Source organism: Diaphorina citri, unplaced genomic scaffold (assembly GCF_000475195.1).
Source record: "Diaphorina citri unplaced genomic scaffold, Diaci psyllid genome assembly version 1.1 scaffold1588, whole genome shotgun sequence".
Lineage (NCBI taxonomy): Eukaryota > Metazoa > Arthropoda > Insecta > Hemiptera > Psyllidae > Diaphorina > Diaphorina citri.
Genome location: NW_007379014.1, coordinates 33,627 through 60,585, shown reverse-complemented (window position 1 = coordinate 60,585; position 26,959 = coordinate 33,627). Strand labels below are relative to the sequence as shown.

At 38.8% G+C, this 26,959-nt stretch overlaps 2 protein-coding genes, 1 long non-coding RNA gene and 1 other non-coding gene across 6 annotated transcripts; 1 reads left to right on the top strand and 3 right to left on the bottom strand.

Moving 5' to 3' along the window:
- Positions 1 to 216: 216 nt before the first annotated feature.
- Positions 217 to 26,842, bottom strand: LOC103516513 (ATP-dependent 6-phosphofructokinase; the record flags this gene model as incomplete). The annotated part of the gene is made up of 12 exons (XM_026828892.1): positions 217 to 415; positions 779 to 959; positions 2,885 to 3,047; positions 3,103 to 3,118; positions 3,662 to 3,884; positions 4,540 to 4,735; positions 5,685 to 5,831; positions 17,769 to 17,856; positions 17,910 to 18,029; positions 22,375 to 22,565; positions 23,337 to 23,525; positions 26,723 to 26,842. Coding segments are annotated over 12 exons (1,794 nt in total), but the record flags the coding sequence as incomplete, so codon positions are not given.
- On the bottom strand, positions 14,313 to 14,848 carry LOC113470456. The gene is made up of 2 exons (XR_003393503.1): positions 14,749 to 14,848; positions 14,313 to 14,424 (listed from the first exon to the last, which is right to left on the bottom strand). It is a non-coding gene; the product is annotated as an uncharacterized LOC113470456 (long non-coding RNA).
- Positions 18,399 to 18,471, bottom strand: Trnat-ugu. Its single transcript has one exon. It is a non-coding gene; the product is annotated as a tRNA-Thr (tRNA).
- Positions 18,664 to 21,965, top strand: LOC103516509. 3 transcript variants are annotated; one of them, XM_026828889.1, is made up of 5 exons: positions 18,664 to 18,883; positions 19,289 to 19,703; positions 20,249 to 20,409; positions 20,734 to 21,523; positions 21,623 to 21,965. In XM_026828889.1, exons 2-5 carry the CDS (start codon positions 19,337 to 19,339, stop codon positions 21,922 to 21,924), a joined length of 1,620 nt encoding a protein of 539 aa, XP_026684690.1. In that variant the 5' UTR covers positions 18,664 to 18,883; positions 19,289 to 19,336; the 3' UTR covers positions 21,925 to 21,965. The 3 variants fall into 3 exon arrangements, with proteins under 3 accessions (XP_026684690.1, XP_026684689.1, XP_026684688.1); XM_026828888.1 differs by having other exon boundaries at positions 20,249 to 20,550; positions 20,734 to 21,485; positions 21,585 to 21,965; XM_026828887.1 differs by having other exon boundaries at positions 20,249 to 20,550.
- Positions 26,843 to 26,959: the final 117 nt, after the last annotated feature.

Below are 26,959 nucleotides of genomic sequence, written 5' to 3'. Positions count from 1 at the left end.
ACCTAGTTGGTCTCCTAATTAAGGGATTGAGGGTTCGACACTTTCTCATAGGACTAGATACGCACGAGATAGAACGGTACAGAAAAAACATATCCCTTGTCTGTCTCACTATTGAAATACCTATCCTAATTTCAACGTGTAGATATGTTTCATCGTTTTTTTTTTTTTTTTTTTTTTTTTTTTTTTTTTTTTTTTAGGACTAAGTTACTCCCGTTATGTAACCTGATTTAGCCTAGAGGTTAGGACACTCGTCTGCTAAGCAAGAGAACGCAATCTTAAACGTAGAATTAAATTTTGAGTAAGGGTCAGGATATTACCTAGAACGTTTTGTCTTGCACTGAACAATCCCTTGCCTTCTTCTGAATAAAGTCTGTAGATGAAATCCGTGTTGTAGTTATCATTGCACTTTTCGTTTCTGTTAAAGAAACAAAAAGAAAAGACAAAGGTAAGCTCATGGGCAAATACAATTTGAGAGGGTTGGTAGCTCAGTGGATAAAATACTGGGGTTTTGATACGAACACTTCCGAATTACCATAACACTCATATAACTGTACCGCAAAAATAATAAAATCCTCACAAAGCTGAGTGCATCAGTGAATAATAGGTAGCCAACAACCAACAGCATTTTTCGTTCCCAGCCGGACACCCATTCAAGTACCTATAGATCCCGCTCAGTAGTGCTTCCGTGTTTCATGGGGATATTATACGAACATAGGGGCTGTATGGATCTAAAATTACCTCAAAATATAGACCCATATTGAACTATGCTTATGATTACCTCAAAATAAGACCTCGCTGTACGCCCTCGGCCATCTTAGACGCCATATGGTACAGATCCTGTTGCAGATCTTTAATAGAGAACTTCTCCTCGTAGATATACGCGGCATCTGCTCCCCCAGCTAGTCCAGCTACGGTAGCGAGGTATCCACAGTAACCTCCCATAGTTTCTATGATGAAAACTCAAAATTAGGCTTCGAGGAAACGACAAGTTTTTCTTCGTGTCTACATTTTGTTCTCAATAAAGTCCATTCCTTTCATTTCTTTGTATTACACAAGTTCAATCTCTTTTCATTCACTAAGTAAGATAAAAAACTGGCAAGCAAGTAAAGAGTGGATAACTGGACGTCCCATTCGAAGGGGATAAGCAACAGTTTATCACATTCAACAATATCTCTAACAATTTAGTCGGTATAGCTGAAAACCGCCAAAAAAACGGTCGAAATCTGTCCAAAAGCTGTAAAAATACCGCCAACCGCAGCACCTATCTTAACTAAACGTTTTGAGTTGCATCCTTGTCACATTTGTGGACTACATACCAAATTTCAAGTCTCTAGCTCATACCGTTCCTGAGATATTGTTAAATAATTACACCGAAAACCACCAAAAAGCGGTAAAATGCCGCCAACCGTTGCACCCGTCTTAACCAAAAGTTTCGTGTCGCATCCTTGTCACATTTGACAGCTGCATACCAAATTTCAAGTCTCTAGCTCTTACCGTTCTCGAGATATTTTGTTTACAGATAGACAGACACACACACACACGGACCAATGGCTTTGGATTTAGGCTCTGGGACCTCAAAACGTGTTTTGGCACTAAAAACTGACCATCGAAATTTAGACCCGATTACATTACTTTCCTTCCTATAGGATAAGGAAAGTAAAAAGGAAACAGGAGGAAATAAATGAATACCTAAATGGTAATAGGTAGTAAAAACCTTTCATACACGAAAAGCCCACTCCGAGGCTTAGGTGTGGGGGCAAACAGCCCTGAAGGATGGGTTAAGCTACTACGAATCTTCACACACGGCATTTGAAGACCCCACGGGAAAAAAGATGGGAGTCCACCTTTTCTCATTTCGAGAAAATCGCGTTTTAAACTTTGAAACGCTATTACTAAATGCTAACACTTGGGATTTTAATTTTTTTTTTCGCTAATCGGTGGAAAATATTGTTGAGCATATATCCTATGGTGAATTGAAACATAAGCACTTGTAGGGAAAATTTAAAAATTAAAATTGTATTCAAAGGTCAAACAAAAAACATCAATAAAGATGAGAGTCCAGGGGTGAAACTGGACATTCATCTTTTTTGCTGTTAAAACTTATAAAAAATGAAAAAACAAAGTAGGTATGTGGTTTTTCCTACCTTAAGCATTGAATAATATTCAATTATTTTAATAATATTACCACAAACCGCCCGTAGCCGTAGAACTGACTTTTGGCACGCACTAATTACAACTGAAATTAGAACCGACAAGTTAAAACAAGAGAGAAAGCTGAAATCACGTGGAAACTGGGATCTTGGACTCTCATCTTTCTTGCTGTGACTCTGCGACATTCATCTTTCTTTCCGTGTGTATGATATTTTCAAATCGTTCTAGCTCTGTACCCTCATTGTTTTTCGCATTTCTGACTTCAAAAATCGATAGTTTTGGGGGGGAAGTACTATATAACGTATCTAACTCATTTTTTTTTGAAAATTGGACTCCCATCTTTTTTCCCGAGGGGTCTTCAAATGTTGTTCCCACAAATTAATACACCACGCAATATTTTATGACTTGGATTCGAACCAACAACCTCCACTTCGATAACCAATACACCACTAAGGCTGGTTCACTTCATATTTGGACGTTACCTATATGACAAAATAATAATAATAATAATAAAGTTCAAATTCACACGACATTACACCTGTAGTTAGGGAACTAATAATCAATACACCACTAAGGCTGGTTCACTTCATGCTTAGGCGTTATATGACAAAGTAATAATAATAATAAAGTTTAAATTTACACGTATTTTCTTCTTCCTAGCCTTTTCCTATTTAAATAGGGTCGGCGTTTCTTGTCAGCCTCTTCCAGGCAGCCCTACTTAGGGCAAAAAAACTCACCTCAAATCCTCCAATGATAAGCAAGGCCTGAATCTTCAACTCTTTTAACTTGGCCGCAATCTGAGGCAGTTTCTTCTCGGGTAAAGTTCTCTTCGTTCCTAGCATGGCTCCTCCTTGGCCTACCCAACCTGTGACGTCTGACCATTGCATGATTTGCACCTGAGAAACGGAAAATATAGCATTATAAGTTGTTTATTTTAATGATTTATTTGACCTTTGGGACCACGCAGCTTGTAGTCCCAAAGAGCAAATAAATCTTTCTGAAGGACAAAAAATCTTGGGCTGGGACATATTCCCACTCTGCATACAATCTGCAAATCTCTACTCTACACTCTGCACAGTTGGTCCTGCTTGTGTTATGAGCTCCTTGGAGAAAAAGGTCTTCACTCAGCGAGACTTTAATTTTTAAATCTTTAAATGCCTAGTTTTTATATTTTTGATATTTCAAATATCGCATACCTATGGGTGCTAATTTTAGAATTAGACTTGTCATGTATTCTTTCAATGTTTAGCCGGACCTTGTGTCCCACTATACTGTTTACATAGCCTTCCTTCCCTTATTTGTTCCCATACAATTTAAGAAAAATGAATGACGAATACAGTACCTACATAACTATGTAATTAATAATGCGACTGAGTTACAAAAGCACGTCAAAAGGCGATATTTTGCAAGCCTGTATTTTTTTTCCAGTCTCGGGGGAAAAAAAAAAAAAAAAAAAAAAAAAAAAAAAAAAAAAAAAAAAAAAAACAAACAAACAAAAAACGCTACTCACTCGAAGTTAGTTTCCTTCTTCAGCGTCTGCAGCGGTGTAAAGCAGTACTGTCTCCGGATGACACCCATGAGCACCGCTGTCTCCGGTGAGTCTGTAAACACACTGCCGTCTGGCTTGGTACATTTCTTGAGCTGGTCTATCATCCACTCTACCGTGTTAGCGGCTTGCTTTGTGCCCATGTTACGATCGAACGGGGATGGGGATCCGCCTTGCTGCATGTGACCTGAGAATATAGGAGGAAGATAGAAGAGAATTGTGTAAAATAATTGTATATTATACCTTGTTCATCCTGTTGAGATAGGGACATACATAGTATTGAAAAAAGTCCCTGTTATCAGCACAAGTCCTCACAATAGTTGACTGCGGTTCAGGACGAGCCAATTAAACATGACCACTGGTGTATGGCTGATACAAAAAGATATCTTTGCTTTATTTTGCCATTACCATTCGTCAAAATCTAAAGCCGGTTTCAGCACCAAACAGTGTGTTCCTACCATAAATAAGAAGGAGATGAAGGTATTGTGATATAGATATATAAAAATGTATTTTTCTGGCTTTTCTTCGCTTTTCTGTTATCGAATATTTTTTTGTTCAAGTGTCTACTGTACCGTGATTTGATAGATTTGAGCTCTTTTTATGGATTTGATTTAAAAAAGTTTCAGATTTAGCTCACACTCGATTTTGGGATTCAGTTACAGATCCGGATTGGGAAATAGTAGACCAGCGGAAATTGATTGATTTAAGCCTTCGCACTCAACCTTTGCATCCACTCGTAAAATTTGTAGCCAAAACCAAATGCCAGCCCAAAGCAATCACCCTAGATAGGGCTGATTGAGAGGCTGACGAAAAACGCCGACCCCATCTGTACACGGAAAAAGGCGAAGAAAAAGAAGAAGTTAGAGCAAAAAAGCTCACCTCAAATCCTCCAATGATAAGCAAGGCCTGAATCTTCAGCTCTTTTAACTTGGCCGCAATCTGAGGCAGTTTTTTCTCGGGTAAAGTTCTCTTTGTTCCTAGCATGGCTCCTCCTTGGCCTACCCAACCTGTGACGTCTGACCATTGCATGATTTGCACCTGAGAAACGGAAAATATACCATTATAAGTTGTTTATTTTAATGATTTATTTGACCTTTGGGACCACGCAGCTTGTAGTCCCAAAGGGCAAATAAATTTTTCTGAAGGACAAAAAATCTTGGGCTGGAACATATTCCCACTCTGCATACAATCTGCAAATCTCTACTCTACACTCTGCAAAGTTGGTCCTGCTTGTGTTATGGGCTCCTTGGAGAAAAAGGTCTTCACTCAGCGAGACTTTAATTTTAAAATTCAATTTATAGGTCAATTTATTTATAGGAGACAGTAGAGGACGGGATTAAACCTAGGAACATTAAACCTGTAAATTGACCTTTTGTTTTGAAAGTTAGCAGTTGGGGCTGTCTTAGAGGTTTGATAGAGGGAACTGTAACTACTAAGGTCTTATCGTCCCGAAAGCGAAGAGAGAAGGAAGACAGGATAGGAGAAAGCCAGCTGTTCCGAGTACGAACATTATATCCCATCAGGATAAAATCCGCCCCGGGCGGGAATCGAACCCGCGGCCTAGCGCTTACAAGGCAGACGCGCTACCACTCAAGCTAACCAGGCGGCTGGCAATCCTGACAGATTCGAAGTATATTCGGCTCTATGCTTAGAATACAGGTGCATTCAGTCTTGTGAGGACAATTGAGTAGTGATCAGGGGATTATTATTTACTTTTTTTCTCTCCTTATTCTAATTTGCTTATTTATAGTTTTCGCGGTTTTTTTTCGAATAGAATTATTTATCCTGCTGGGATAGGACTGCAAAGTCCCTTTACCCCGGCAGTCTAACCAAGGTCTCATATTTTTAAATCAACTAAGGCGAAATCCGATAGATATGTAGATAAAGGCGAAATCCTTCTCGCCCAAATTCTTCATTAAAATATTCAAAGCTATTCATATATCGGTAAAAAAAAAGAAAGAAAAGGTAACAGAGGACTATAACTTACATTCCCGGCAACCAATCCCTCCACACCATCATGAATACCAATGACGGTGTCACCTCGGTAGATACAATTCCTCACGAAGGATCTGACAGCGGCATTCATACCACAGGCAGGGGCACCTATGTGCATCACGGCCAGAGTGTAGCCTTCCTGTGAGAACAGAGGAAGTAAACGTTGAGTTGAGAAAGCCTAGTTAGTTAGTTTTATGTTTAACACATATTTGGACAGCATTCAGTAAAAAAGATGAAAAGAACCATCCAAAAATATGTAAATTTTAATCGACTAAAAGATCATTTTTATACTCCCAGTTCCCCTTGTTCAGTGGTTCGTTTCTGTTCATAGATTATGATCACTGAAGACTCTTACTATATCATATTCTATGAAAATACCCAATAGCTACGCAATTTTTAGGGGTTTTGAAAGTTGATTTCAGGTTGGCTGGTTCCTTTCTGCGTAATGCTGTCCATTTCTTCAGTAACCTAGGCATTACAACACACTCCTAAAACTAAGGGATTGTCATTCCTATTCAAGCCTTGTAATCTTTGAGCACATTTTAAACTCTTATTTCACATATCTTTCCTACAGGGGCCAGGCTTAGCTTTGAGCGAAGCCCATCTCGCGTCTTTCTTGTCACAATATGATGGGTAAATCTTGAAGCTACTATTATTAAAATTCAAATGAATTTTGGGTATTAAAAGGAATCTCTGCGAAATGGGTCCATCATTTAGGACTGTAAAGTCCTTAGTAACTTGAAGTCCAGTAGTTGTTTAATTGATTCAAAGGTGTGTCCCCACATAGCGACGGCCGTCGATCGATGTGAATCGACGTTGATCGACTATGTTTTGACTAATAGTAGTAGTAGCCTACTGCTGGAGTAAAGGGACTTTTCAGTCCTATGCGAGCAGTATAAATAAGCACTATTATTGGTTCAAAGGTGTGTTCCCACATAGCGACGGCCGTCGATCGATGTGAATCGACGTTGATCGACCACAATAATGTAGTTACCTACTTACTTACCTACCTACATACTGTTCAAGTACCTTTTTATCTAATTTTACATTTAAAATTATTTTAGTGCACATAGGTACTTAGGTATCTTTTACCTGTTACTCGTGGTAGGCTGGTAGGTAGCTGATAAATAAATGTTTCATAAATATACATATATGTACCTACTAGACCTACTACTTACATACCTACATACATATTACGTAGGTATAGCGTATACTAAGTATTTTTGATTTCGTAATTTTTTGAAGCATTCTATCAAATAATCGACAGAAATAGGTGACTTTTTGAAAATCGAGGTTGTCTATTGATATTTTCCTGCTTTTGGAAGAAGAATCTTTTTATTTAAATAAAAATTGGAAATGACCGAGGTTGTCTAAGCTATTGCCAGCGAAGAAAGTTTATTTTTCCTTCTCCTACGACATAGCAAGAAGCTTTTACTCCTTCGAGATATCTCTTCGAAAATTTTGTTAACATGCAAATGGTCGATGTCGTGACTGGATATCGCGGGCCGACTTACCCTCGTGAGAAAATGAGTAGCTATGTATTTATAAATGCACATAGCGACCGGTGCCAGTAGGTATTTTAGGTAAATATTTGGAAAAATTCCACAATGTTGCAGTGAGCACCGAAAATTTGTGACATTTATCACATTTTTTTTTCTTTTTAATATATATTTTATTTATTTATAATTATATTTATTTTCAACTGACTTCCTGCCTCGTTAGTGTAGTGTAGGAATTGCTCGACTTCTAATTAGGAGGGCGTGGGTTCAAAATCTGCTAAGATGTTGAACTTTATTCTCGACGTGTCTGAGATATTCTCCACAACAATAGTGTTGTTGTTGTTGTAGCGGCTTCAGCCGAATGGTGATGGCAGAACTTGTGCTTGTTTTTTAAAAGCAGGGAGAACCCTTTAAAAACTGCCAGCTAGGCTGGTTAGGGTTATTAGCTGTTCTCCTCCTTGTTTATAGTCCCACAGACACTAGTCTACTCTCTGTTTAACGTCCCCCAGCTAGACTTGGATGGCAATAGGATATTATTCTTACAGATAATTTTAAGGGTTACATAACACTTTGTTTTTGTTTTTTTTTTTTTTTTGTTGTTGTTGTTTTTTTTTTTAATCACCTGTTTTAATTACGCAGGCCTCCCTAGATCTTCGTCAGGCGAGTGAGCGTGCCCTGAGTATGAATGGTGGGGGTGAGGGTACCCCTGGGGGAGGAGGGGGAGGAGGCAGTGACGTCATCACTATCATTCATTACAATGACGTATACAATGTGGAGGAGAGGAAGGAGGAGCCAGTGGCTGGTGCACCCCGGTTTGTGACGGCGGTGAAAAGTTTCTCCCATCTGAACCCCCTCATTCTGTTCAGTGGCGATGTGTACTCTCCGTCCATGTGTAAGTTAAATAATTATTATAACATAAAAATAAATAATGTTGTTTTTTTTTTTTTTTTTTTTTTTTTTTTTTTTTTTTTTTTTTTTTTTTTTTTAAAAAAAGGGGGGTTTTAAAAAAAAAAAAAAAAAAAAAAAAAAAAAAAAAACAACAACAACAACAACAACAACAACAACAACAACAACAGTGAACATGATAATTGACAAGCAACAAACAAAAGATAAATAAATATTCTCTCCCCCCCCCTCCTCCTTCGTCCTCTTCTTTTTAATTATTCTTCTGTTTCTTCTCTACTGTTTTCTTCTCAAAACTTTTTTATACCTTTTTTGTCTTATGTACCTACCTTCTTTAAATGTGTCTGTATTCGACCTTCCCTCTATTTTTCGACCTGCTCTTTTTCCCTCCTCTCTACATCCTCCTCCCTTCCGATTCCCTGATAAAGAGAGAAATTCTAAATTCTTGAAACACGATATAATCAAGATTGAAGACCGTTTACAACTAAATTCTAAATTCGAGTAAGCATTTGGTTTGTTCACGACCGCGGGCAAGGCACAGCACAATTCTTCTTCTTTTCCCTATCGCAATCTCTTCTCACTTTCAGGTGTATGAGCCGGGTTTATTTACACTGGGGGATCTTATTAAGCTATTGCCCATCAGAGACCCCACTGTTGTTATACAAGTCACTGGTGAGCGTTGTTTTGGGCCCCCGCGAGGGGGAGTGTAGAAAATGTGCATTTGTTGTGGCTTTTTCCGATTTTCCCTTTCTATCAACTTGAGACAAGTCACTGTTTTGAATGAAGAGATTTGATAGAGGGAACTGTAACTGCTAAGGTCTTATCATCCCGAAATCGAAGAGAGAAGGAAGACAGGATAGGAGAAAGTTAGCCGATCCGAGAACGAATATTATCCGTTCAGAATAAAATCCGCCCCGCGCGGAAATCGAACCCGCGGCCTAGCGCTTACAAGGCAGACGCGCTACCAACCAACCTAACTAGGCTGGCTCCCCAAAGTAAGCTTTTGTTTTGTTTGATTTTACAGTGAGCACATTTACGAAGGGGGAGCATATGTCCAAAGTGTTGAATGAATTGAACACGCACTGTGCAGTCCTGGGCAACCATGAGTTCGGTAAGTGATTAGTTGATTATGATTACCTATGTATTCGCTGACATTGTGTATGGAAATATGGATTGAAAATTTAGTGGCGGGTTTTACCTTCATTCGGCGATAAGCTGCCCGCCTCCTAACATTACTCTCACTCAGCCTCAAAGGGACCGGGAAAAGTCAACAGCACGCGATTACCTCGGTCACCCATCCGGATACCAACGACGCCCAACGTTGCTTAACTTCAGTGAACTTCCAGAAGGTTCTGTAATCTTAGGGAGGTTCTATATTTATTGTTAAAAATAAAGTAAACAATCAATTAAGTCAACCATTGTGAAAAAAAAATGTTCATTTCAGATTTCGGTCTAGAAATTCTCAAGCAGCGTTTATCCGAGTGTACGTTCCCCTGGCTGATGTCCAATGTAATCGACAACGAGACCGGCAGACCCCTAGGCGAAGGCAAGATCAGTCATGCGATCCAGTGGAACGGCAAGAGAATAGGCCTGATGGGATTGGTAGAACAGGAATGGCTGGAAACCTTGGCCTCTGTGGATCCTGAGGAGATTACGTACTTGGGTGAGTTTGGCAATGTTAAACGTTTTAAGCAACACGCACTCTCATACGTCTTAAATGTTCCGTCACCGTCAAGACTAGGTTGTTTCATGAAAGCATGCTCCCAACTCAAGTCGGAAACATGCTAAATATGTATGCTTTTATTAAACAACCTAATCGAAACGTATAGGTGTGCGCCATGCTTTCAGGGAATACGGTTGGTTCAATGGTAATTGTAACTCGGTTCGATTCCCTGAGTTGACAAAAAATTGCACATTTTTATTTATGTTGCAAATGTTTCCTTTCTAGTGATTTCGTGTTGACCAAGCATTTTAATGTTGAAATATTGTGTCTCTTATCGCCCATCTCTGATGCCGGCCATTCACGCTCACACCACCAGACTGACGGAACGTGTAACCCGGGCAAAGCTTCAGGCCCAGGTCTCAGACGATCTGAGTGTGAGCGGCCGGCACGATAAAGGATATACTACAGGATCGGCATGCCACGATATGGACCACATGTTTCTAGCAGTTGTTTCATAGATACGAAATAAAAACGGTGGTGAATCACTTATTAAAAAAGTAGCAACACATATGTACAGCCGGGTTTATTTACACTGGGGGATCTTATTAAGCTATTGCCCATCAGAGACCCCACTGTTGTTATACAAGTCACTGGTGAGCGTTGGTTTGGGCCCTCCTCGGCGGGGAACTGTAGAAAATGTGCATTTGTTGTGGCTTTTTCCGATTTTCCCTTTCTAAATAACTTGAGACAAGTCACTGTTTTGTCGGTTTAAACCAAGTGTAGCTAGCCAGGTTAGCTTGGTTGGTAGCGCGTCTGCGTTGTAAGCGCTAGGCCGGGGGTTCGATTCCCGTCCGTGGCGGGTTTAATCCTGATGGGATAATGTTCGTTCTCGGCTTTTTCCTATCCTGTCTTCCTCCTCTCTTTGATTTCGGGACCATAAGACCTTAGCAGTTGCAGTTCCCTCTATTGAAAAAAAAAAGATCTTTGGAACAAACTTTGTTGTAAATTGGCAAAATAGTGACGTGTCTGAGGTGAATAAAAAGTTGATTTTATATGTGTGAAGGAGTAGACGTAGATTGGTTTATGGTTCTTTGTATGATTAACAATATTCTGTTAACTTTGTAGAGAGCAGAGCTGTTATTTGCTGACTTTGCACGAAGAAAGTCACGATTTGATTTTATCGGTCAAAAAATTGGGGGGGGGAGGGGGGGGAAAACTTATCTGATGGATGAAAAGAGACACATTACTTACTTCTTATTTAGGTGCTGGGCCAACACACGAGCATCATAAATTATATTTCCAGTCGAAAAACTAGAGCAATTTTTTTGTCGATGGAGGGCATTGAACCCGGGACCTTCGGCATGACAGGCAATTCTCAATGGACCAACCGTGCCTTCAGTGTTCCATGGGGTCCGCTAGCTTTGGCTGTATCATAGAGGCTCTTGAATGTGCTTAGACCTAGAATTTCATTGTGATCATGTTTTTTTTTTTATCTGTAATGTTTTTGAAGTTCTTCCTCGATTATTTCTCATTTCTGCCGTGCACCTAAAATTGTATCATCCATCATTAAGGTAAGCGCAGATTAAAAACTCGTTTAACGACACTGTACAACTGCAACAACTGCTTGTTGTAGCGGCTTCAGCTGTAGCCGAATGGTGATGAGTTGATGACAGAACGTACTATCGTTACCAGGATGCAAATGTGGATAAATGTGCGCTTATCTTTTAAAAGGCGAGAACCCATTGGTTCTTGGTTTTTCCATAGCACTTATCATTGACTATATCTATTTCTTATTTCAGCACTATTTCTTGCATAGTTTTCTTACACCTTTACTGCCCTTATTTTCTATCCGTTGTGTAATTTTTGTAGCACTTGTCATAACAACTTTACTAACCGAAAAAATCAATTTGAAAATTGATGTTTCATTGGGGAATGTAGTTTGTAATGGTTTCCATTGTCATATCTTTACACAGAATATTGAAATTTGTGTTGGTAGGATTTTATGTATTGTAACATTGTTCTTGTTCAATTGTTCTTACTAACATGAAACATGATGTATGTAGTTAAGCAGTACTGTAAATGTCCATAATTTTATAATCCATATACCTAGCAAACAAAATGGCAGTTTTGCCGAATCAAACAGCCAAAGACTACATTCTAGGAAGAGAACACGAACCGTTATCTACCTATACCTATAATACCTACTCTACAGATAACAAGTAATTCTTGTATTTTTGTCTAATCGTGTTAACAAACATGAGCTTTCTGCCTCCTATTATAACTTATAACACACTCTTAAATTTATTATCACAAGAGTACAACATAAGGGATCTAACATTCATATTTGAGCCGTACAAACAAGGCATATTCTAATCTATTCCGATCATGTTGAAGAAAAAAAAAAAAAAAAAGTAATTACCCCGGAACGGTTTTGTCTAACTTTGATTAAATGTAGTAAACATGTTTAACATCTGATTATTTGCTTGTCCATTAAATTTTGGCATCTATCAGGCCTATGATAAATTAGAGCCTACCTCTGTGATTTCATTGAGTGCGGTATCACAGCCCAGTGAGAACTCTGTGCCGGGAACATTGTTACTGATGGTGGACGGGATGACTACCATGGGAATACAGAACTCCTTGTAGTCAGAACGAGCTTCTACCAGTTGAATACCGGCTTGATATGCCTGAAATAAGCAAAGTTCGATAATAATTATTGTATTAGAAAAAGAGAAAAAGCCAGCATAAATGTAACATAGAAAATAGACCACTAACCACTTCATCCTGCTGAAAAAGGGAATGTTTATTACTTTTTACAAATGAAGACCCCACGGGAAAAAAGATGGGAGTCCACCTTTTCTCATTTCGAGAAAATCGCGTTTTAAACTTTGAAACGCTATTACTAAATGCTAACACTTGGGATTTTAATTTTTTTTTTCGCTAATCGGTGGAAAATATTGTTGAGCATAATATCCTATGGTGAATTGAAACATAAGCACTTGTAGGGATTGAAGTAGGTAGATAAAGTTACCATTCAGGGTGGACTTACAGTTGAAAACGCCGAACCGAATGGCGCAACTTCTAACACTATTGAATTTACAGTTGAAAAGTTACGGGTTCGATACTTACTCCCCTGTGTAGGATTGACTATTTACATGCCTGTTTATAAAAAACTAGTAAAATCCCTTCACACAGGGGAGTATCGAACCCGTAACTTTTCAACTGTAAGTCCAATAGTGTTAGAAGTTGCATCATTCGGTTCGGCGTTAAAAATCACGCGAGTTTCAAGTTTTGAAAGAACTACTCTTGAGGATCTAGTTCACTGAAAAGAGTAGTTCATTTTTTTAGCTCAATGAATCTTTACATATCTCTAGGTTTAAGCCCCTTATGTTCTGGTTCTGAAGCGGTTCCGAAACTATGGCCACTTCTGACTTCATGATTCGGGAGCGAGTACTACTTGTTGCATTGAATTTCTAAATTCCAGGCGTTTTAGACTCACTGATTCGACTTGTTAGAAGAATGTTGTTTTAGATTTTGCACTTCTTAATAAGGGTTCTTTTCCGTTTCTGTTCATGCTCAGAAATTCCAAATTGGAAATTTGGAATATGATTTAGTGCTAAAATCTCTCCTATTTTTTCCCAAACTTGTAAATTTTTTCTGTGCCTTACCATTACCACTATTACACCAGAGATATTTTTAGGATCTTAGCTCTCACTTATTTTTGTTGTCATTTTAAATGCCTAGTTTTTATATTTTTGATATTTCAAATATCGCATACCTATGGGTGCTAATTTTAGAATTAGACTTGTCATGTATTCTATCAATGTTTAGCCGGACCTTGTGTCCCAGTATACAGTTTACATAGCCTTCCTTCCCTTATTTGTTCCCGTATAATTTAATTAAAATGAATGACGAATACAGTACATAACTATGTAATTAATAATGCGACTGAGTTACAAAAGCACGTCAAAAGGCGATATTTTGCAAGCCTGTAATTTTCTTCCAGTCTCTTCCTCTTCCTATTGTTAGAAGAATGTTGTTTTAGATTTTGCACTTCTTAATAAGGGTTCTTTTCCGTTTCAATCTCTCTCCTATTTTTTTTCCCTGAATTACCACTTCGTTTCCTAAGGCTTTGAGCCATCTCCATTTTACATTGTTAAGCTATTGCTATTCTCCATCTTAATATTTTAAACGTATGAACTTTTACAACGTAACTCCACTGGTATTGATGTTATTAATTGTTAGAAGAATGTTGTTTTAGATTTTGCACTTCTTAATAAGGGTTCTTTTCCGTTTCTGTTCATGCTCAGAAATTCCAAATTGGAAAATTGGAAATTTGGAATATGATTTAGTGCTAAAATCTCTCCTATTTTTTCCCCTGAATTACCACTTCGTTTCCTAAGGCTTTGAGCCATCTCCATTTTACATTGTTAAGCTATTGCTATCATCCATCTTAGTATTTTAAACGTATGAACTTTTACAACGTAACTCCACTGGTATTGATGTTATTAACTTATTATTTGCCTATATTAGGGAAATACTTGCACTGCCGTCTGGCTTGGTACATTTCTTGAGCTGGTCTATCATCCACTCTACCGTGTTAGCGGCTTGCTTTGTGCCCATGTTACGATCAAACGGGGATGGGGATCCGCCTTGCTGCATGTGACCTGAGATAATAGGAGTAAAACTTGTAAATTAAAGGTCGATTCCTTCGTAAAAAATTGTGAAAAATGCAAATCTGAGGTCAAAACTCCGAAAAAAGTAACTTTAAAAGATCGAAATTGCCGTTCTAAGGAAAAAGTTCAAAGAGTTGTGACGTAAAGAGTAGCAGTTGTTTCATAGCTAGATAGCTACCAAATAAAAAAGGCAGTAGGTTACTCCCGTTTTGGTCAACCTGGTGATGTAGCCTAATGGTCACTCGCCTGGTAAGCAAGAGAAAGCAAGCTCGAATATCACTCGTAGAATGAAATTTTTGAGTTTTAGGATCTTACCTAAAACGTTTTGTCTTGCACTGAACAATCCCTTGCCTTCTTCTGAATAAAGTCTGTAGATGAAATCCGTGTTGTAGTTATCATTGCACTTCTCGTTTCTGTTAAAGAAACAAAAAGAAAAGACAAAGGTAAGCTCATGGAATTCCTCACGAAGGATCTGACAGCGGCATTCATACCACAGGCAGGGGCACCTATGTGCATCACGGCCAGAGTGTAGCCTTCCTGTGAGGAACAGAGGGGGTAAACGTTGAGTTGAGAAAGCCTAGTTAGTTAGTTTTATGTTTAACACATATTTGGGCAGTATTAAGCAGAAAAGATGAAAAGAACCATAAAAAATTTTAATCGGCTAAATGATTTTTTTTTCTTTTTTACTCTCAGTTCCCTTTGTTGAGTGGTTCGTTTCTGTTCATAGATTGAGAGTCAGTGCTCTTGACCACTCTACCATAGAGATGGGCTAAAATCTCTACTCTACACTCTGCAAAATGCAACCACTGAAGACTCTTTCTATATTATGTTCTATGAAAATACCTTCGATCATAAGCAAAATACCTAATAGATACGCTTTTTGGAAAGATGGTTTCTGTTGGCTGGTTCCTTTCTGCGTAATGCTGTCCATTTCTTCAGTAACCTAGGCATTACAACACACTCCTAAAACTAAGGGATTGTCAATCCTATTCAAGCCTTGTAATCTTTGAGCACATTTTAAACTCTTGTTTCACATATCTTTCCTACAGGAGCCAGGCCTAATTAGCTTTGAGCGAAGCCCATCTCGCGTCGGCCTTATCAGCGCTAGGTCGCGGATTCGATTCCCGCCCGAAGCGAACTTTAGCGTTTGTCAAAAAGCTTTTTTTTTTAAAAAGAGGGAACTGTAACTGCTATGGTCTTATCGTCCCGAAATCGAAGAGAAAAGGAAGACAGGATAGGAGAAAGCCAGCCGTTCCGAGAACGAACATTATCCCATTCCCCCCCTGGCGGAAATCGAACCCGCGGCCTAGCGCTTACAAAGCAGACGCACTACCACTTAAGCTAACTAGGCTGGCTGTCAAAAAGCTATCTTCAATACTAGACAGATAAGGTTTTTTCCTCGGAAAGGCTGCCTTTCTTCCTACTCCTCTCTTCAATTTCGGGACGATAAGACCTCCGTTGTTACAGTTTAGAATCTGGTTAAAGGCAAAAGGCGGCTTAAGCTTGAAAGTGCAAATTATAGCATAGCATGATAATAGCATAAGATACGTGATAGTTACCATTCCCCACATGGAGTCTTGCTATGGAAATAGACATGAAACATCATAATATACGTATTAGACTCACGAGTTGGCTTTATTCTTTTTTTCCTAACAATAAAAAAAGCTCCTATCTTAGACACTTAACTCCTATTTCTCAGTATACGTATATTACAGAATGCCTTTCACATGTGCTCCTCATCAGATGGGCGAGGATACTGTACCCTCACTTGGGAGATGGGTCAACACAAGAGTAACAGAAATATTGTCCTTAATTTGCAATGAATGAACTTTTTCCTCGGAAAGGCTGCCTTTCTTCCTACTCCTCTCTTCAATTTCGGGACGATAAGACCTCCGTTGTTACAGTTTAGAATCTGGTGAAAGGCAAAAAGCGGCTTAAGCTTGAAAGTGCAAATTATAGCATAGCTTGATAATAGCATAAGATACGTGATAGTTACCATTCCCCACATGGAGTCTTGCTATGGAAATAGACATGAAACATCATAATACACGTATTAGACTCACGATTTGACTTTTATTTTTTTTCCCTAACAATAACAAAAGCTACTATCTTAGACACTTAACTCCTATTTCTCAGTATACGTATATTACAGAATGCCTTTCACATGTGCCCCTCATCAGATGGGCGAGGATACTGTACCCTCACTTGGGAGATGGGTCAACACAAGAGTAACAGAAATATTGTCCTGTTAAAATATTTGCAATGAATCAACTAGCATGCATTTTTTTTTTCTTTTTTTGAGGGCATTGAACCCAACATCTATGAAGCAAGGAATCCATGGGAAACCACATGCTTTGGGAAGGGAGAAAAATGCTATGTGTTGACAAATTAACTAATGGGTTGTGATGAGAAATTTCATTCAGACTTTTTACGTTCGTGCAGGTAATATAGAGATGACTTGGGGCAACTAATGTACTCTAAATATTATCGGAGTGTATTTATTGGTGCATACTAGTGCACTCTAATATTCTAAATTTATGAGAGAGGGAGGGGGGCAAATCTCATTCCTGAAAGGGATAGTGTTGTACATTTCAAGCTAGAAGTTAATTATTAGGGGAGAAATTTAAGAAAAGTCAAGGGAAACATGCTGCATTTGCTTGTAATTGCAATGTAATTCAAAGTGTAACACATCTCTTTAAGGAATAGGGCCCAGATTTGATCCTAATAGAAAATGAGAAAAACATACCTTGCTAAGTTGAAATCTCTGCGTCCAGAGGAAGAAAAAGGTAGGCAGGAAAAGAGGAAATTGATTGATTTAAAGAATTTGATGGGGTAAGAAAACAGCAAAATGTTTTGTAGAAGCTTAACCCATCCTTTAGGGCTGTTTGTCCCTACACCTAAGCCTCAAATCGGGCTTTTTGTGTATGAGAAATGATGTTTCGTGGGATATTATTATCTACACTAGACTAGAACACTACACACACTATGTGTTCAGACTGGAATTTGGCTTCTGTGTATATGATGGGGTAAGAAAACAGCAAAATGTTTTGTAGAAGCTTAACCCATCCTTTAGGGCTGTTTGTCCCTACACCTAAGCCTCAAATCGGACTTTTAGTGTATGAGAAATGATGTTTCGTGGGATATTATTATCTAGACTAGACTAGAACACTACAAACACTATGTGTTCAGACTGGAATTTGGCTTCTGTGTATGGTTCACTAAATTGCTTGTTAGTAGTAAATTGAAGTTCGAGGAACAAACCATAAACACAAGCAAGATATTGTAAATCCAACCTATGTATTGATTTAATAATGATAAATTCCCAAGTCACTTACCAAACCGCGGCCCATCTCATCAAAAGCAGACTTGGGAGGTTTCAGTCGGGTCAACATTTTGTAAGTTTCTAGATTTCTTGCGAAGCTCCTGAAAATTAATAGAAAAAAAAATCAGAAATTACTTCTTTCTTATTTACCTACTTAGAGGGGCAGGATCCTCCTAAAGGAGCTCTTGCAGTAATCATGTTCTTGTCACAAGCAGACTTGGGAGGTTTCAGTCGGGTCAACATTTTGTAAGTTTCTAGATTTCTTGCGAAGCTCCTGAAAATTAATAGAAAAAAAAAATCAGAAATTACTTCTTTCTCATTTACCTACTTAGAGGGGCAGGATCCTCCTAAAGGAGCTCTCGCAGTAATCATGTTCTTGTCATGTTTAATTGGTTCAAAGGTGTGTCCCCACTCCCCACATAGCGACGGGCGTCGATCGATGTGAATCGACGTTGATCGACTATGTTTTGACACACGACGTTGATCGACTATGTTTTGACACACGATGTTGATGGACTATGTTTTGACACAGAATATGCGTTCCTGTGCATGTTATTATCTTTGACTTTTTATGCCCAGTGGTACGTCCTCCAGCCAGACGAATTCAGAAGTGATAGCGATCTCAGAGAAACGGGATAAAATCCGCCCCGGGCGGGAATCGAACCCGCGGCCTAGCGCTTACAAGGCAGACGCACTACCAACTAAGCTACCTAGGCTGGCTTATCTTTGACTTTATATGCCCAATGGTACGTCCTATCCGCCCCGGGCGGGAATCGAACCCGCGGCCTAGCGCTTACAAGGCAGACGCACTACCAACTAAGCTAACTAGGCTGGCTTATCTTTGACTTTATATGCCCAATGGTACGTCCTCCAGCCAGACGAATTCAGAAGTGATAGCGATCTCAGAGAAACGTTCAGTGGAAAATTATCATAGCCATCAAGATGATTGCCTCACTGCCACGCTTTCACTGCGAGAAAATCATCGCGATTTCAGTGAGTTATAATACAGGCTTTAAAAAAACAACACATTCCATTTTCGGCCTCACTCAAAATTCCAAGTAGATTTGAACCACTATGTCCCAATGAGCGGGCATAGACGGGACAATTTGTTAGTTATTCATAAAGAAGGTGAGATGGGTTTTCTAGTCTAGTCTAGTTTAGTTTAATTAATTCTACGGATTTGAAGTGTCTTAGCAAATTTTGTAAAGTTTCGTAAGTAGCTACTATTTTATTGTGTTCCTTGTCTCGTGTGTAATTGTGTGTCCTATCTTCGTTACTGAAGGTAACCGAGACACATGGAACGTACCTAACAAGGCCATTTTCAATAGATTTGTGGATAGTAGTTCTCATTATATTAAGTGGCTTGACAGTGAAAAAGAAAGCTCCTTTTTGTGTTGAACCTGACCCTATAATAACACAGGTCACTGCTCATTTGTGACAGCCTCTTTTGTAACAATTTTCCATTGACGTGACTTCTGAACAAGTACCAAACTCGTTAAAAATGTTAATATATTTCTAACCTCCTATTTCCAGCAAAGCTTTATGACTTGAAACCGTAAGCACAAAACGCATCAAGACGTCATGTTACGTTACAACCGCTATGGGACAAGTGCTCGCATTTCCCGCATCAGCCGGTACAACTACAACCCGCCGTACCGTACCTACTTCCCTACCACACTAGCGTACGCGGTACCCAAGATCAAATGCTCCAACAATTTCATACGCTGGAGCGGGACAATACCCCACGCTACATCCTACGGTACCTTGTCCACTTATAAAACCCAGTTCAAACCCAAGTACAGCCAAGATGCGAGACCTGTGCGGAGCAAGTATAGATCGAGTGTGACCTCATCACTACTGGCGAGGCAGTATAGTGACGACTATAAACCCCGTGTGACGACTCGCTTTAGGGCGAGTAGATTCGAACTGGAGAATAGTAGTAAGGAAGGTAAGAGAGTGGCAAATATATTAAATCTAATCTAAATCATGATTTATTTGTGGTGAATCTGGTCTTCACAATTTTTGTGGATATCACAGCATTACTAAGAGCCTCCTTTACAATTTTCTGACATGGCAAATTTATCTTTTTATTTATTTATTTTTTATTTTATTTATTTATTTTTTTATTTATTTATTTATTTATTTTTACAAATTAACGGGAATGATAAGAAGAAAACAAATAAGTAGTATACCTAAGGTTACCCGTGTTTCGCCACATAAAATTGATCATACCTCGAGATCGATTTAGATTTCGGCAAAATACTCTCACATGGGACACCTAGCACAGAATAGGAATATTTCTACCAATTCTACCAAATTTCAGCTTTCTTAGTGTTGGGGTTCTGGGGATAGAGCGATCAGTGTGTGAATGAGCGAGTGTATGGATATCGCTTTTATTAGTAGGTATGCTTGATAACAGAAATAATTCAGAATAAAGTCTGTAGAAAAACATGGTCATGCCTTTTTGAAATTCCATGTTTTCAATGTTCTCAGATATCGCCAAATCTGCCAGTGAAGGTTTGATAGCTCCTATGCGCGGCCTTTGCAGCCTCACCACACTTGAGCCCACAACGAATCAAGAAACACAGACCGTGGACCCCGAGGTATTCAAGAAAACCAAAAGGAAAAAACACCACCGAAACAAAACTCAAGAGGTAAAGAAACCAGCTAGATCCAAACTGTTCGCAAGGTTCAGGAAGTTGGGTCAAGGCAAAGTGAAATATGAGGGCAACGGGGAAGCCGTTTTACCAAAAGATTTGGAAGATAAATCTCACTCGATTAATGAAACCAAACAGGTAACCATAGTGTAGAGAACATAATTTTATCTAATGACAGTTAAGACTAGCTACTTTCAATCCAACAGATATAATTTAAAAAGATTAGCTACTTTAATTTCAACAGATATCTTTTAAAAAAGCATGATTTCTGATATTTTTCATTCACTTTTTTGTATAGTACTTATATTATTCTTCACACAGCGTTCCAGCAATCAACGAGATGGTGGACATGAAAACAGCACACCTGAAGTATCTGATGAAACAGTCCTTCATATTCCAAACTACCACAATGAACTCAGACCAAAAAACGAAAAACGAAGCAAGACCATCGCCTATGATACGACAGTCAGAAGTAACGAAACTATCCTTGAATGTGAGTTCCTTAAGGAAAACATTGAGAGAAACAGGAAATCCGGAGATGCCGATTGGGAAAAATCTAAACGCTACGGCAAAACCAGGAATGCCTATACAAAACGGAATGCCTATGATGTGAATAATGACGAATGGGGGAGAAGTCCGACCAAATACATTAGTCCTACGTGTAGCAAGGCAATAGAACGCAAATATAAAAGAGGTACAATAGACATAAGTGGATACACACCTGCCAGCAGCTACGGACGTCTGAAACAACTTAACGATAGTGACATCACCGGGAAAAATACGCGAACCAGTAATAACAATGGAAAGAAATATCAAGACGAATCTACTGACACGTGGGGAATAGTGGACAATCGTAAATGCAGGAAACAATCGAGAAGGGGAAGACTGGCGCATGAATTTAAAAGAAAAATGTTCGCCAGGCTAAGTCATGTCCCGAAGCAAGAAAAACAAGATATTACGAACGGTGTGAAGCGAGTGGAAACAGTGAGAAGATGTTCAGTGAGTAGTAATGAATTCCCTGTCAAACAAAAGCTAGATAAAGAAGCTACAGAGTATGATAGAGTTGATGAAACATACCCTACTGAATCCAGATATCTGAAAAAAGACAGTGGTACAGGAGAATCAAACTGTTCGAACAGAGAAGCTACAGAGTATGATAGAGTTGATGAAACATACCCTACTGAATCCAGATATCTGAAAAAAGACAGTGGTACAGGAGAATCAAACTATTCGAACAGGGAGTTTGATAGGAAAAGCCGTGTTGATTCAGCCTATCACGTCTCAAGCTGTACAATACTAAACTCGAGATACAGCAGACCTAGTATAACACCATCATCACTATGCAAGAGATATCAAACACGTCTTGCAACAGTGCCGAAATGTTACGCGTCCAAAACCACACAGGGGCGAAGTACATTTGTGCGACTTCATTCTAAACATCAGCCGATATCTTGTAATTATAGGACAGGCAATGATGATTCCTGTGAACCTATATTGAGAATAAGGATTTAATTTGGAAATAATATCACGATGGATTATCTTGAATATTATAATTTTCTCTCGTTCTTTCATCGATATTCTTCATTTTAGTCACGATTTATTACCTACCTAGGCAATGAAGTCATTAGAATACGTCCCAATTACATACTAGTACATAATAAGGATGAGGGTTTGTGCTGACGTTCTATTTTATTTTGCTTGGAATTTTTATTAAATAAATTTATTTTAATAAGTTTCCATTTATTTGTTATTCGATAACAAATTTTCATCAGTAAATGGTTTCTTCAAATTAAATTGATCCCAAGGCCAAGGAAAACCCAGACCCTTGACAAATGGAGTGTGCCTGAAGGCATGTGATGTGTTCCAATCCACTTGACCCCAATATAAAAAGAAAAATATTCAATAAATAATATATCCATCCGTAAAAGCAGGTGTTTGTGACACGGATGGGGAAATACTTGCCTGCCTCTCAGCTGCACAGCCAGATCCCATTGCTTGTCTGCCATAGCCTTCGCCACGGCCTTTGTCTTCTCCACACACTCCATCAGGGGCAGACGCACGGCTTGGTTCCCGTCCAGAGACATAACACATGGTTCCGTGCCTGGTGTAGCTTCCATGAGTGCCATCACCGCTTCCGCGCCCATTCTACATCCCTGGAAAAGAGAGAAAATGTTTGAGCTTCATTCACTTATGATCGGGCCATACTCGGAGATTATGAATAACTCTTAATCAAAAATTCAGCGATCTGATTGGCTAAAAAATTGAAATCAACCTATCACATTGTTTAATCCATGATTGAAGAGGAAAAAAAGTTCATCATAGTTCAATCTCATGAGATGGGAAAAGTGTGATCCCAGCCATTACCCTCACCGCTTCCGCGCCCATTCTACATCCCTGGAAAAGAGAGAAAATGTTTGAGCTTCATTCACTTATGATCGGGCCATACTCGGAGATTATAATTAACTCTTAATCAATAATTCAGCGATCTGATTGGCTAAAAAATTGAAATCAACCTATCACATTGTTTAATCCATGATTGAAGAGGGAAAAAAGTTGATCATAGTTCAATCTCATGAGATGGGAAAAGTGTGATCCCGGCCATTACCCTCGGGTCTACAGTCTCATGTGATAGTGTTTGTTAACCTCTGAGAATGTTGGGAGACCGTTCGGACACAGTCTCCAAGCAGGTTCAGAGATTAATTTGTATTCTCAGTCATGTACGTATACATATTTATTATTATCCTATACGAGACCTTGTTTAGCCTGCTGAAATAAGGGGAATTTCTAGTCCTATTCTGGTAGGATAAACAAGGTTTAATTTTATTTATCCTATCCGATGATTTTGTAGGCGGATGCCCTAGTTGTACAACAGGCCTCTGTCAAAAGTCAAGAGCTTCCCTTTCATATGCGAGCCCTAAACTTACCAGGACTCTGTCAAAGGCCGACGGACTACCACCGCGCTGCACGTGACCCAGCACTGTGATTCTCGTATCTTGCTTGAGGTTTTCCACAACTACTTCCTTCACTTTCTCAGCCGTTATGGGTTTGCCATCTCTGTCGATGGCGCCCTCAGCTACGATGATAATGTTCAACCGCTGACCGGCCGTTCTTTCCTGGAAAATGAGGGAGGAGATATTTGTTAGACGGATCAAATATGGGGCATATACACCCCAGCCTCAACATACCTTATGCAGACACTTAATTGTTAGATGAACCAAGCAGGGGAGTATTTACGGAACCCAGTGTAACCTAAATCAAATATGGGGCATATACACCCCAGCCTCAACATACCTTATGCAGACACTTAATTGTTAGATGAACCAAGCAGGGGAGTATTTACGCCCCAGTGTAACCTATCGATACATTCATTAGGACCTGGAGTCGATTCCACAGAGAATTTCTTACTCTGAGCTTTGCACCATCTCACTTCTTCTGCAGAAAAAAGACATCCCGTTTCATTTTTTCTGCGCAAGGAATAAAAAATGCCATTTTCTGAGTAAAAAGTCCTTCGTGGAACAGCTGATCAAACATCGTGGAACATCTTATCAGGTTTGGGATAACATCAACATTTTGTCCATTGACCGATACTTGTTACAGCAGATACTGATTCTTAGGAACTCCTTAAGCTAGGATTACATGATATGGCAGAGCGACAGATAATCTGGCAAAATTTTCTCTTCCATAACATGTAGTTGCCAGATTATACATCACTCTACTATATCGTGTGATCCTACCTTAACATTAGGCCCTGGGTAGGCGCTGACAGTTATGCCAGGCCCTGGTACCTTGAATCATGTTTATCTATACAAAAATGCCATTTTCTGAGTAAAAAGTCCTTCGTGGAACAGCTGATCAAACATCGTGGAACATCTTATCAGGTTTGGGATAACATCAATATTTTGTCCATTGACCGATACTTGTTACAGCAGATACTGATTCTTAGGAACTCCTTAAGCTAGGATTACATGATATGGAAGAGCGACAGATAATCTGGCAAAATTTTCTCTTCCATACCATGTAGGTAGTTGCCAGATTATACGTCACACGTCACTCTACCATATCGTGTGATCCTACCTTAACATTAGGCCCTGGGTAGGCGCTGACAGTTATACCAGGCCCTGGTACCTTGAATCATGTTTATCTATAATTGCTCAATATTGTTTATCATGCAAAACATCACGAGTGTTAACAATGAAACACATTCACACGAAGAAGAAGCGACAATATTAATGACCTGAATAGCGTGCAAATTACATGCTGTAACAGTTGCTGTGGGTGCTTAGGCTAATAATACCTGTGACGTGATGACAACTAAGTCAAGGTGAAGAATGACAGATATATGAAGAAGACAGACGCTTGATACCAAAATACATGAGTAAAGGGACCAATGATGGTGTAGAGCGGACAATGAGGGATTCTGTCATATGTTGTCAACCAACTCGAAAGCGTTTTGATCAAACGAAAATATTCAATCGAAGGCATTCCCGCGAAGTGCAATGTTGTGTTAAAGCATTAAATGGGAGGGAAAATTCTTATACAAAATAGGGAAAGATTCCCTTTAGGAATAATTCAAGATTTACTCGTGCTTTAGGAATGATTTAATTTTGGTTGACAAAATATGCCATAAGAGAGGTCTTTTATGCCCGTTCTTGAGGTAAGTAATGTACCTATATTACTCGTACATTGCAGTGTAGATGTTAGAAGGAAAGTTGACATAGTACAGAAAATAAACATAAATGAATAAAAACATAGGAAAGTTGAAAAAAAAAGTGGACAATAAAGTTTTCCTCAAAGGTAGGGTATTGCATCAACAAGACATTATGACAGGAAGTATCGAAACTACCAAAGCAATCAGAATTGATGGCGGATTCCATTCACTAGTAAAAATAGTCCCACTTAATCTAAGTATTCTCTCATTGGCTAGGGAAGTAAGCATTGCTTCCCATTTAGTTACAAGCCCCATTCAGTTGTTACCCAAGTTCCCATTCACTTCCAACATAATCCCTCCTATTTAGTTACTACTAAGTAAAACAGTACATAGCACAGAATAGGTACGAGCTTTAACTATTAAATTAAACCTAAAGAGCATTAGAAATAAGATCTAGTGATGGGTAATTTCTTATCAGTGATGGGCAATTTCTTCTCCTCTAAAAAATAACTTTTTATTACTATTGTAATAATAAAGGAAGGACGGACTAAAAACCCATCACTAGGTTCTCAAGAACCTAAAAGAAGGTGACACCTAAAAGAAAATATTACCGAGTTTAATTTAATTAATTATAAAAATTAATTAATAGGTAGTCTAAGAGGCAGTGGCGTGTGCAGCATGAAATCTGGCGGAGTCCAAATTTTCAGGGTCTGCCCCACAGTAAAGGACTTGGTTCCGTTTCCGAAAGGAAAATGCAACTTTGCTTGATTGAAGACCCGGTTTCTTTGTGAAGGTCCATTTTAACTGTTGGGCTGTATTGAAAACGACTTTCTTTGTGAAGGTCCATTTCAACTGTTGGGCTGTATTGAAAACGACTTTCTTTGTGAAGGTCCATTTTAACTGTTGGGCTGTATTGAAAACGACTTTCTTTGTGAAGGTCCATTTTAACTGTTGGGCTGTATTGAAAACGACTTTCTTTGTGAAGGTCCATTTTAACTGTTGGATAAATATGAGGGCAACGGGGAAGCCGTTTTACCAAAAGATTTGGAAGATAAATCTCACTCGATTAATGAAACCAAACAGGTAACCATAGAGTAGAGAACATAATTTTATCTAATGAGAGTTAAGATTAGCTACTTTCAATCCAACAGATATAATTTAAAAAGATTAGCTATACTTTAATTTCAACAGATATCTTTTAAAAAAGCATGATTTCTGATATTTTTCATTAGAAACGACCTTCTTTGTGAAGGTCCATTTCAACTGTTGGGTTGTATTGAAAACGACTTCCTATCACTTTTTGTGAAGTAGTATTCGTTTTCAAAACGACTTTCTTTGTGAAGGTCCATTTTAACTGTTGGGCTGTATTGAAAACGACTTTCTTTGTGAAGGTCCATTTTAACTGTTGGGTTGTATTGAAAACGACTTTCTTTGTGAAGGTCCATTTCAACTGTTGGGTTGTATTGAAAACGACTTCCTATCACTTTTTGTGAAGTAGTATTCGTTCTCCATACAACCCAACAGTTAAGATACAACTTTTGAAGCTTCCCTTTTGGAAAACCTCACGTCACGCCACTGCTAATAGGAGAAATATTAGATAGGTCAAGACAACAAAATCTGAAGCCCCGGAAGGAAGGATAATCTCATTCAAGAAAAGCTTGCCTGTTCTAATTTTTTACACATGCGAGTCGGCCAGTTGACTTCGGGAGGCCATTCAGGGGCGAACACAAAATCTGCTTCCGTGGCCAGAGCGGCTGAAAGGGCCAAGTACCTGGAGTCGAATCAAAGCACACACATAACACGATGTATAGGCGAAAACAGTTTGAACAAATAATGTAAAATGTTGAACAAAATTAGAAAATTGAATAATAATTAAACAGCACAAGAAAAACAAATTAA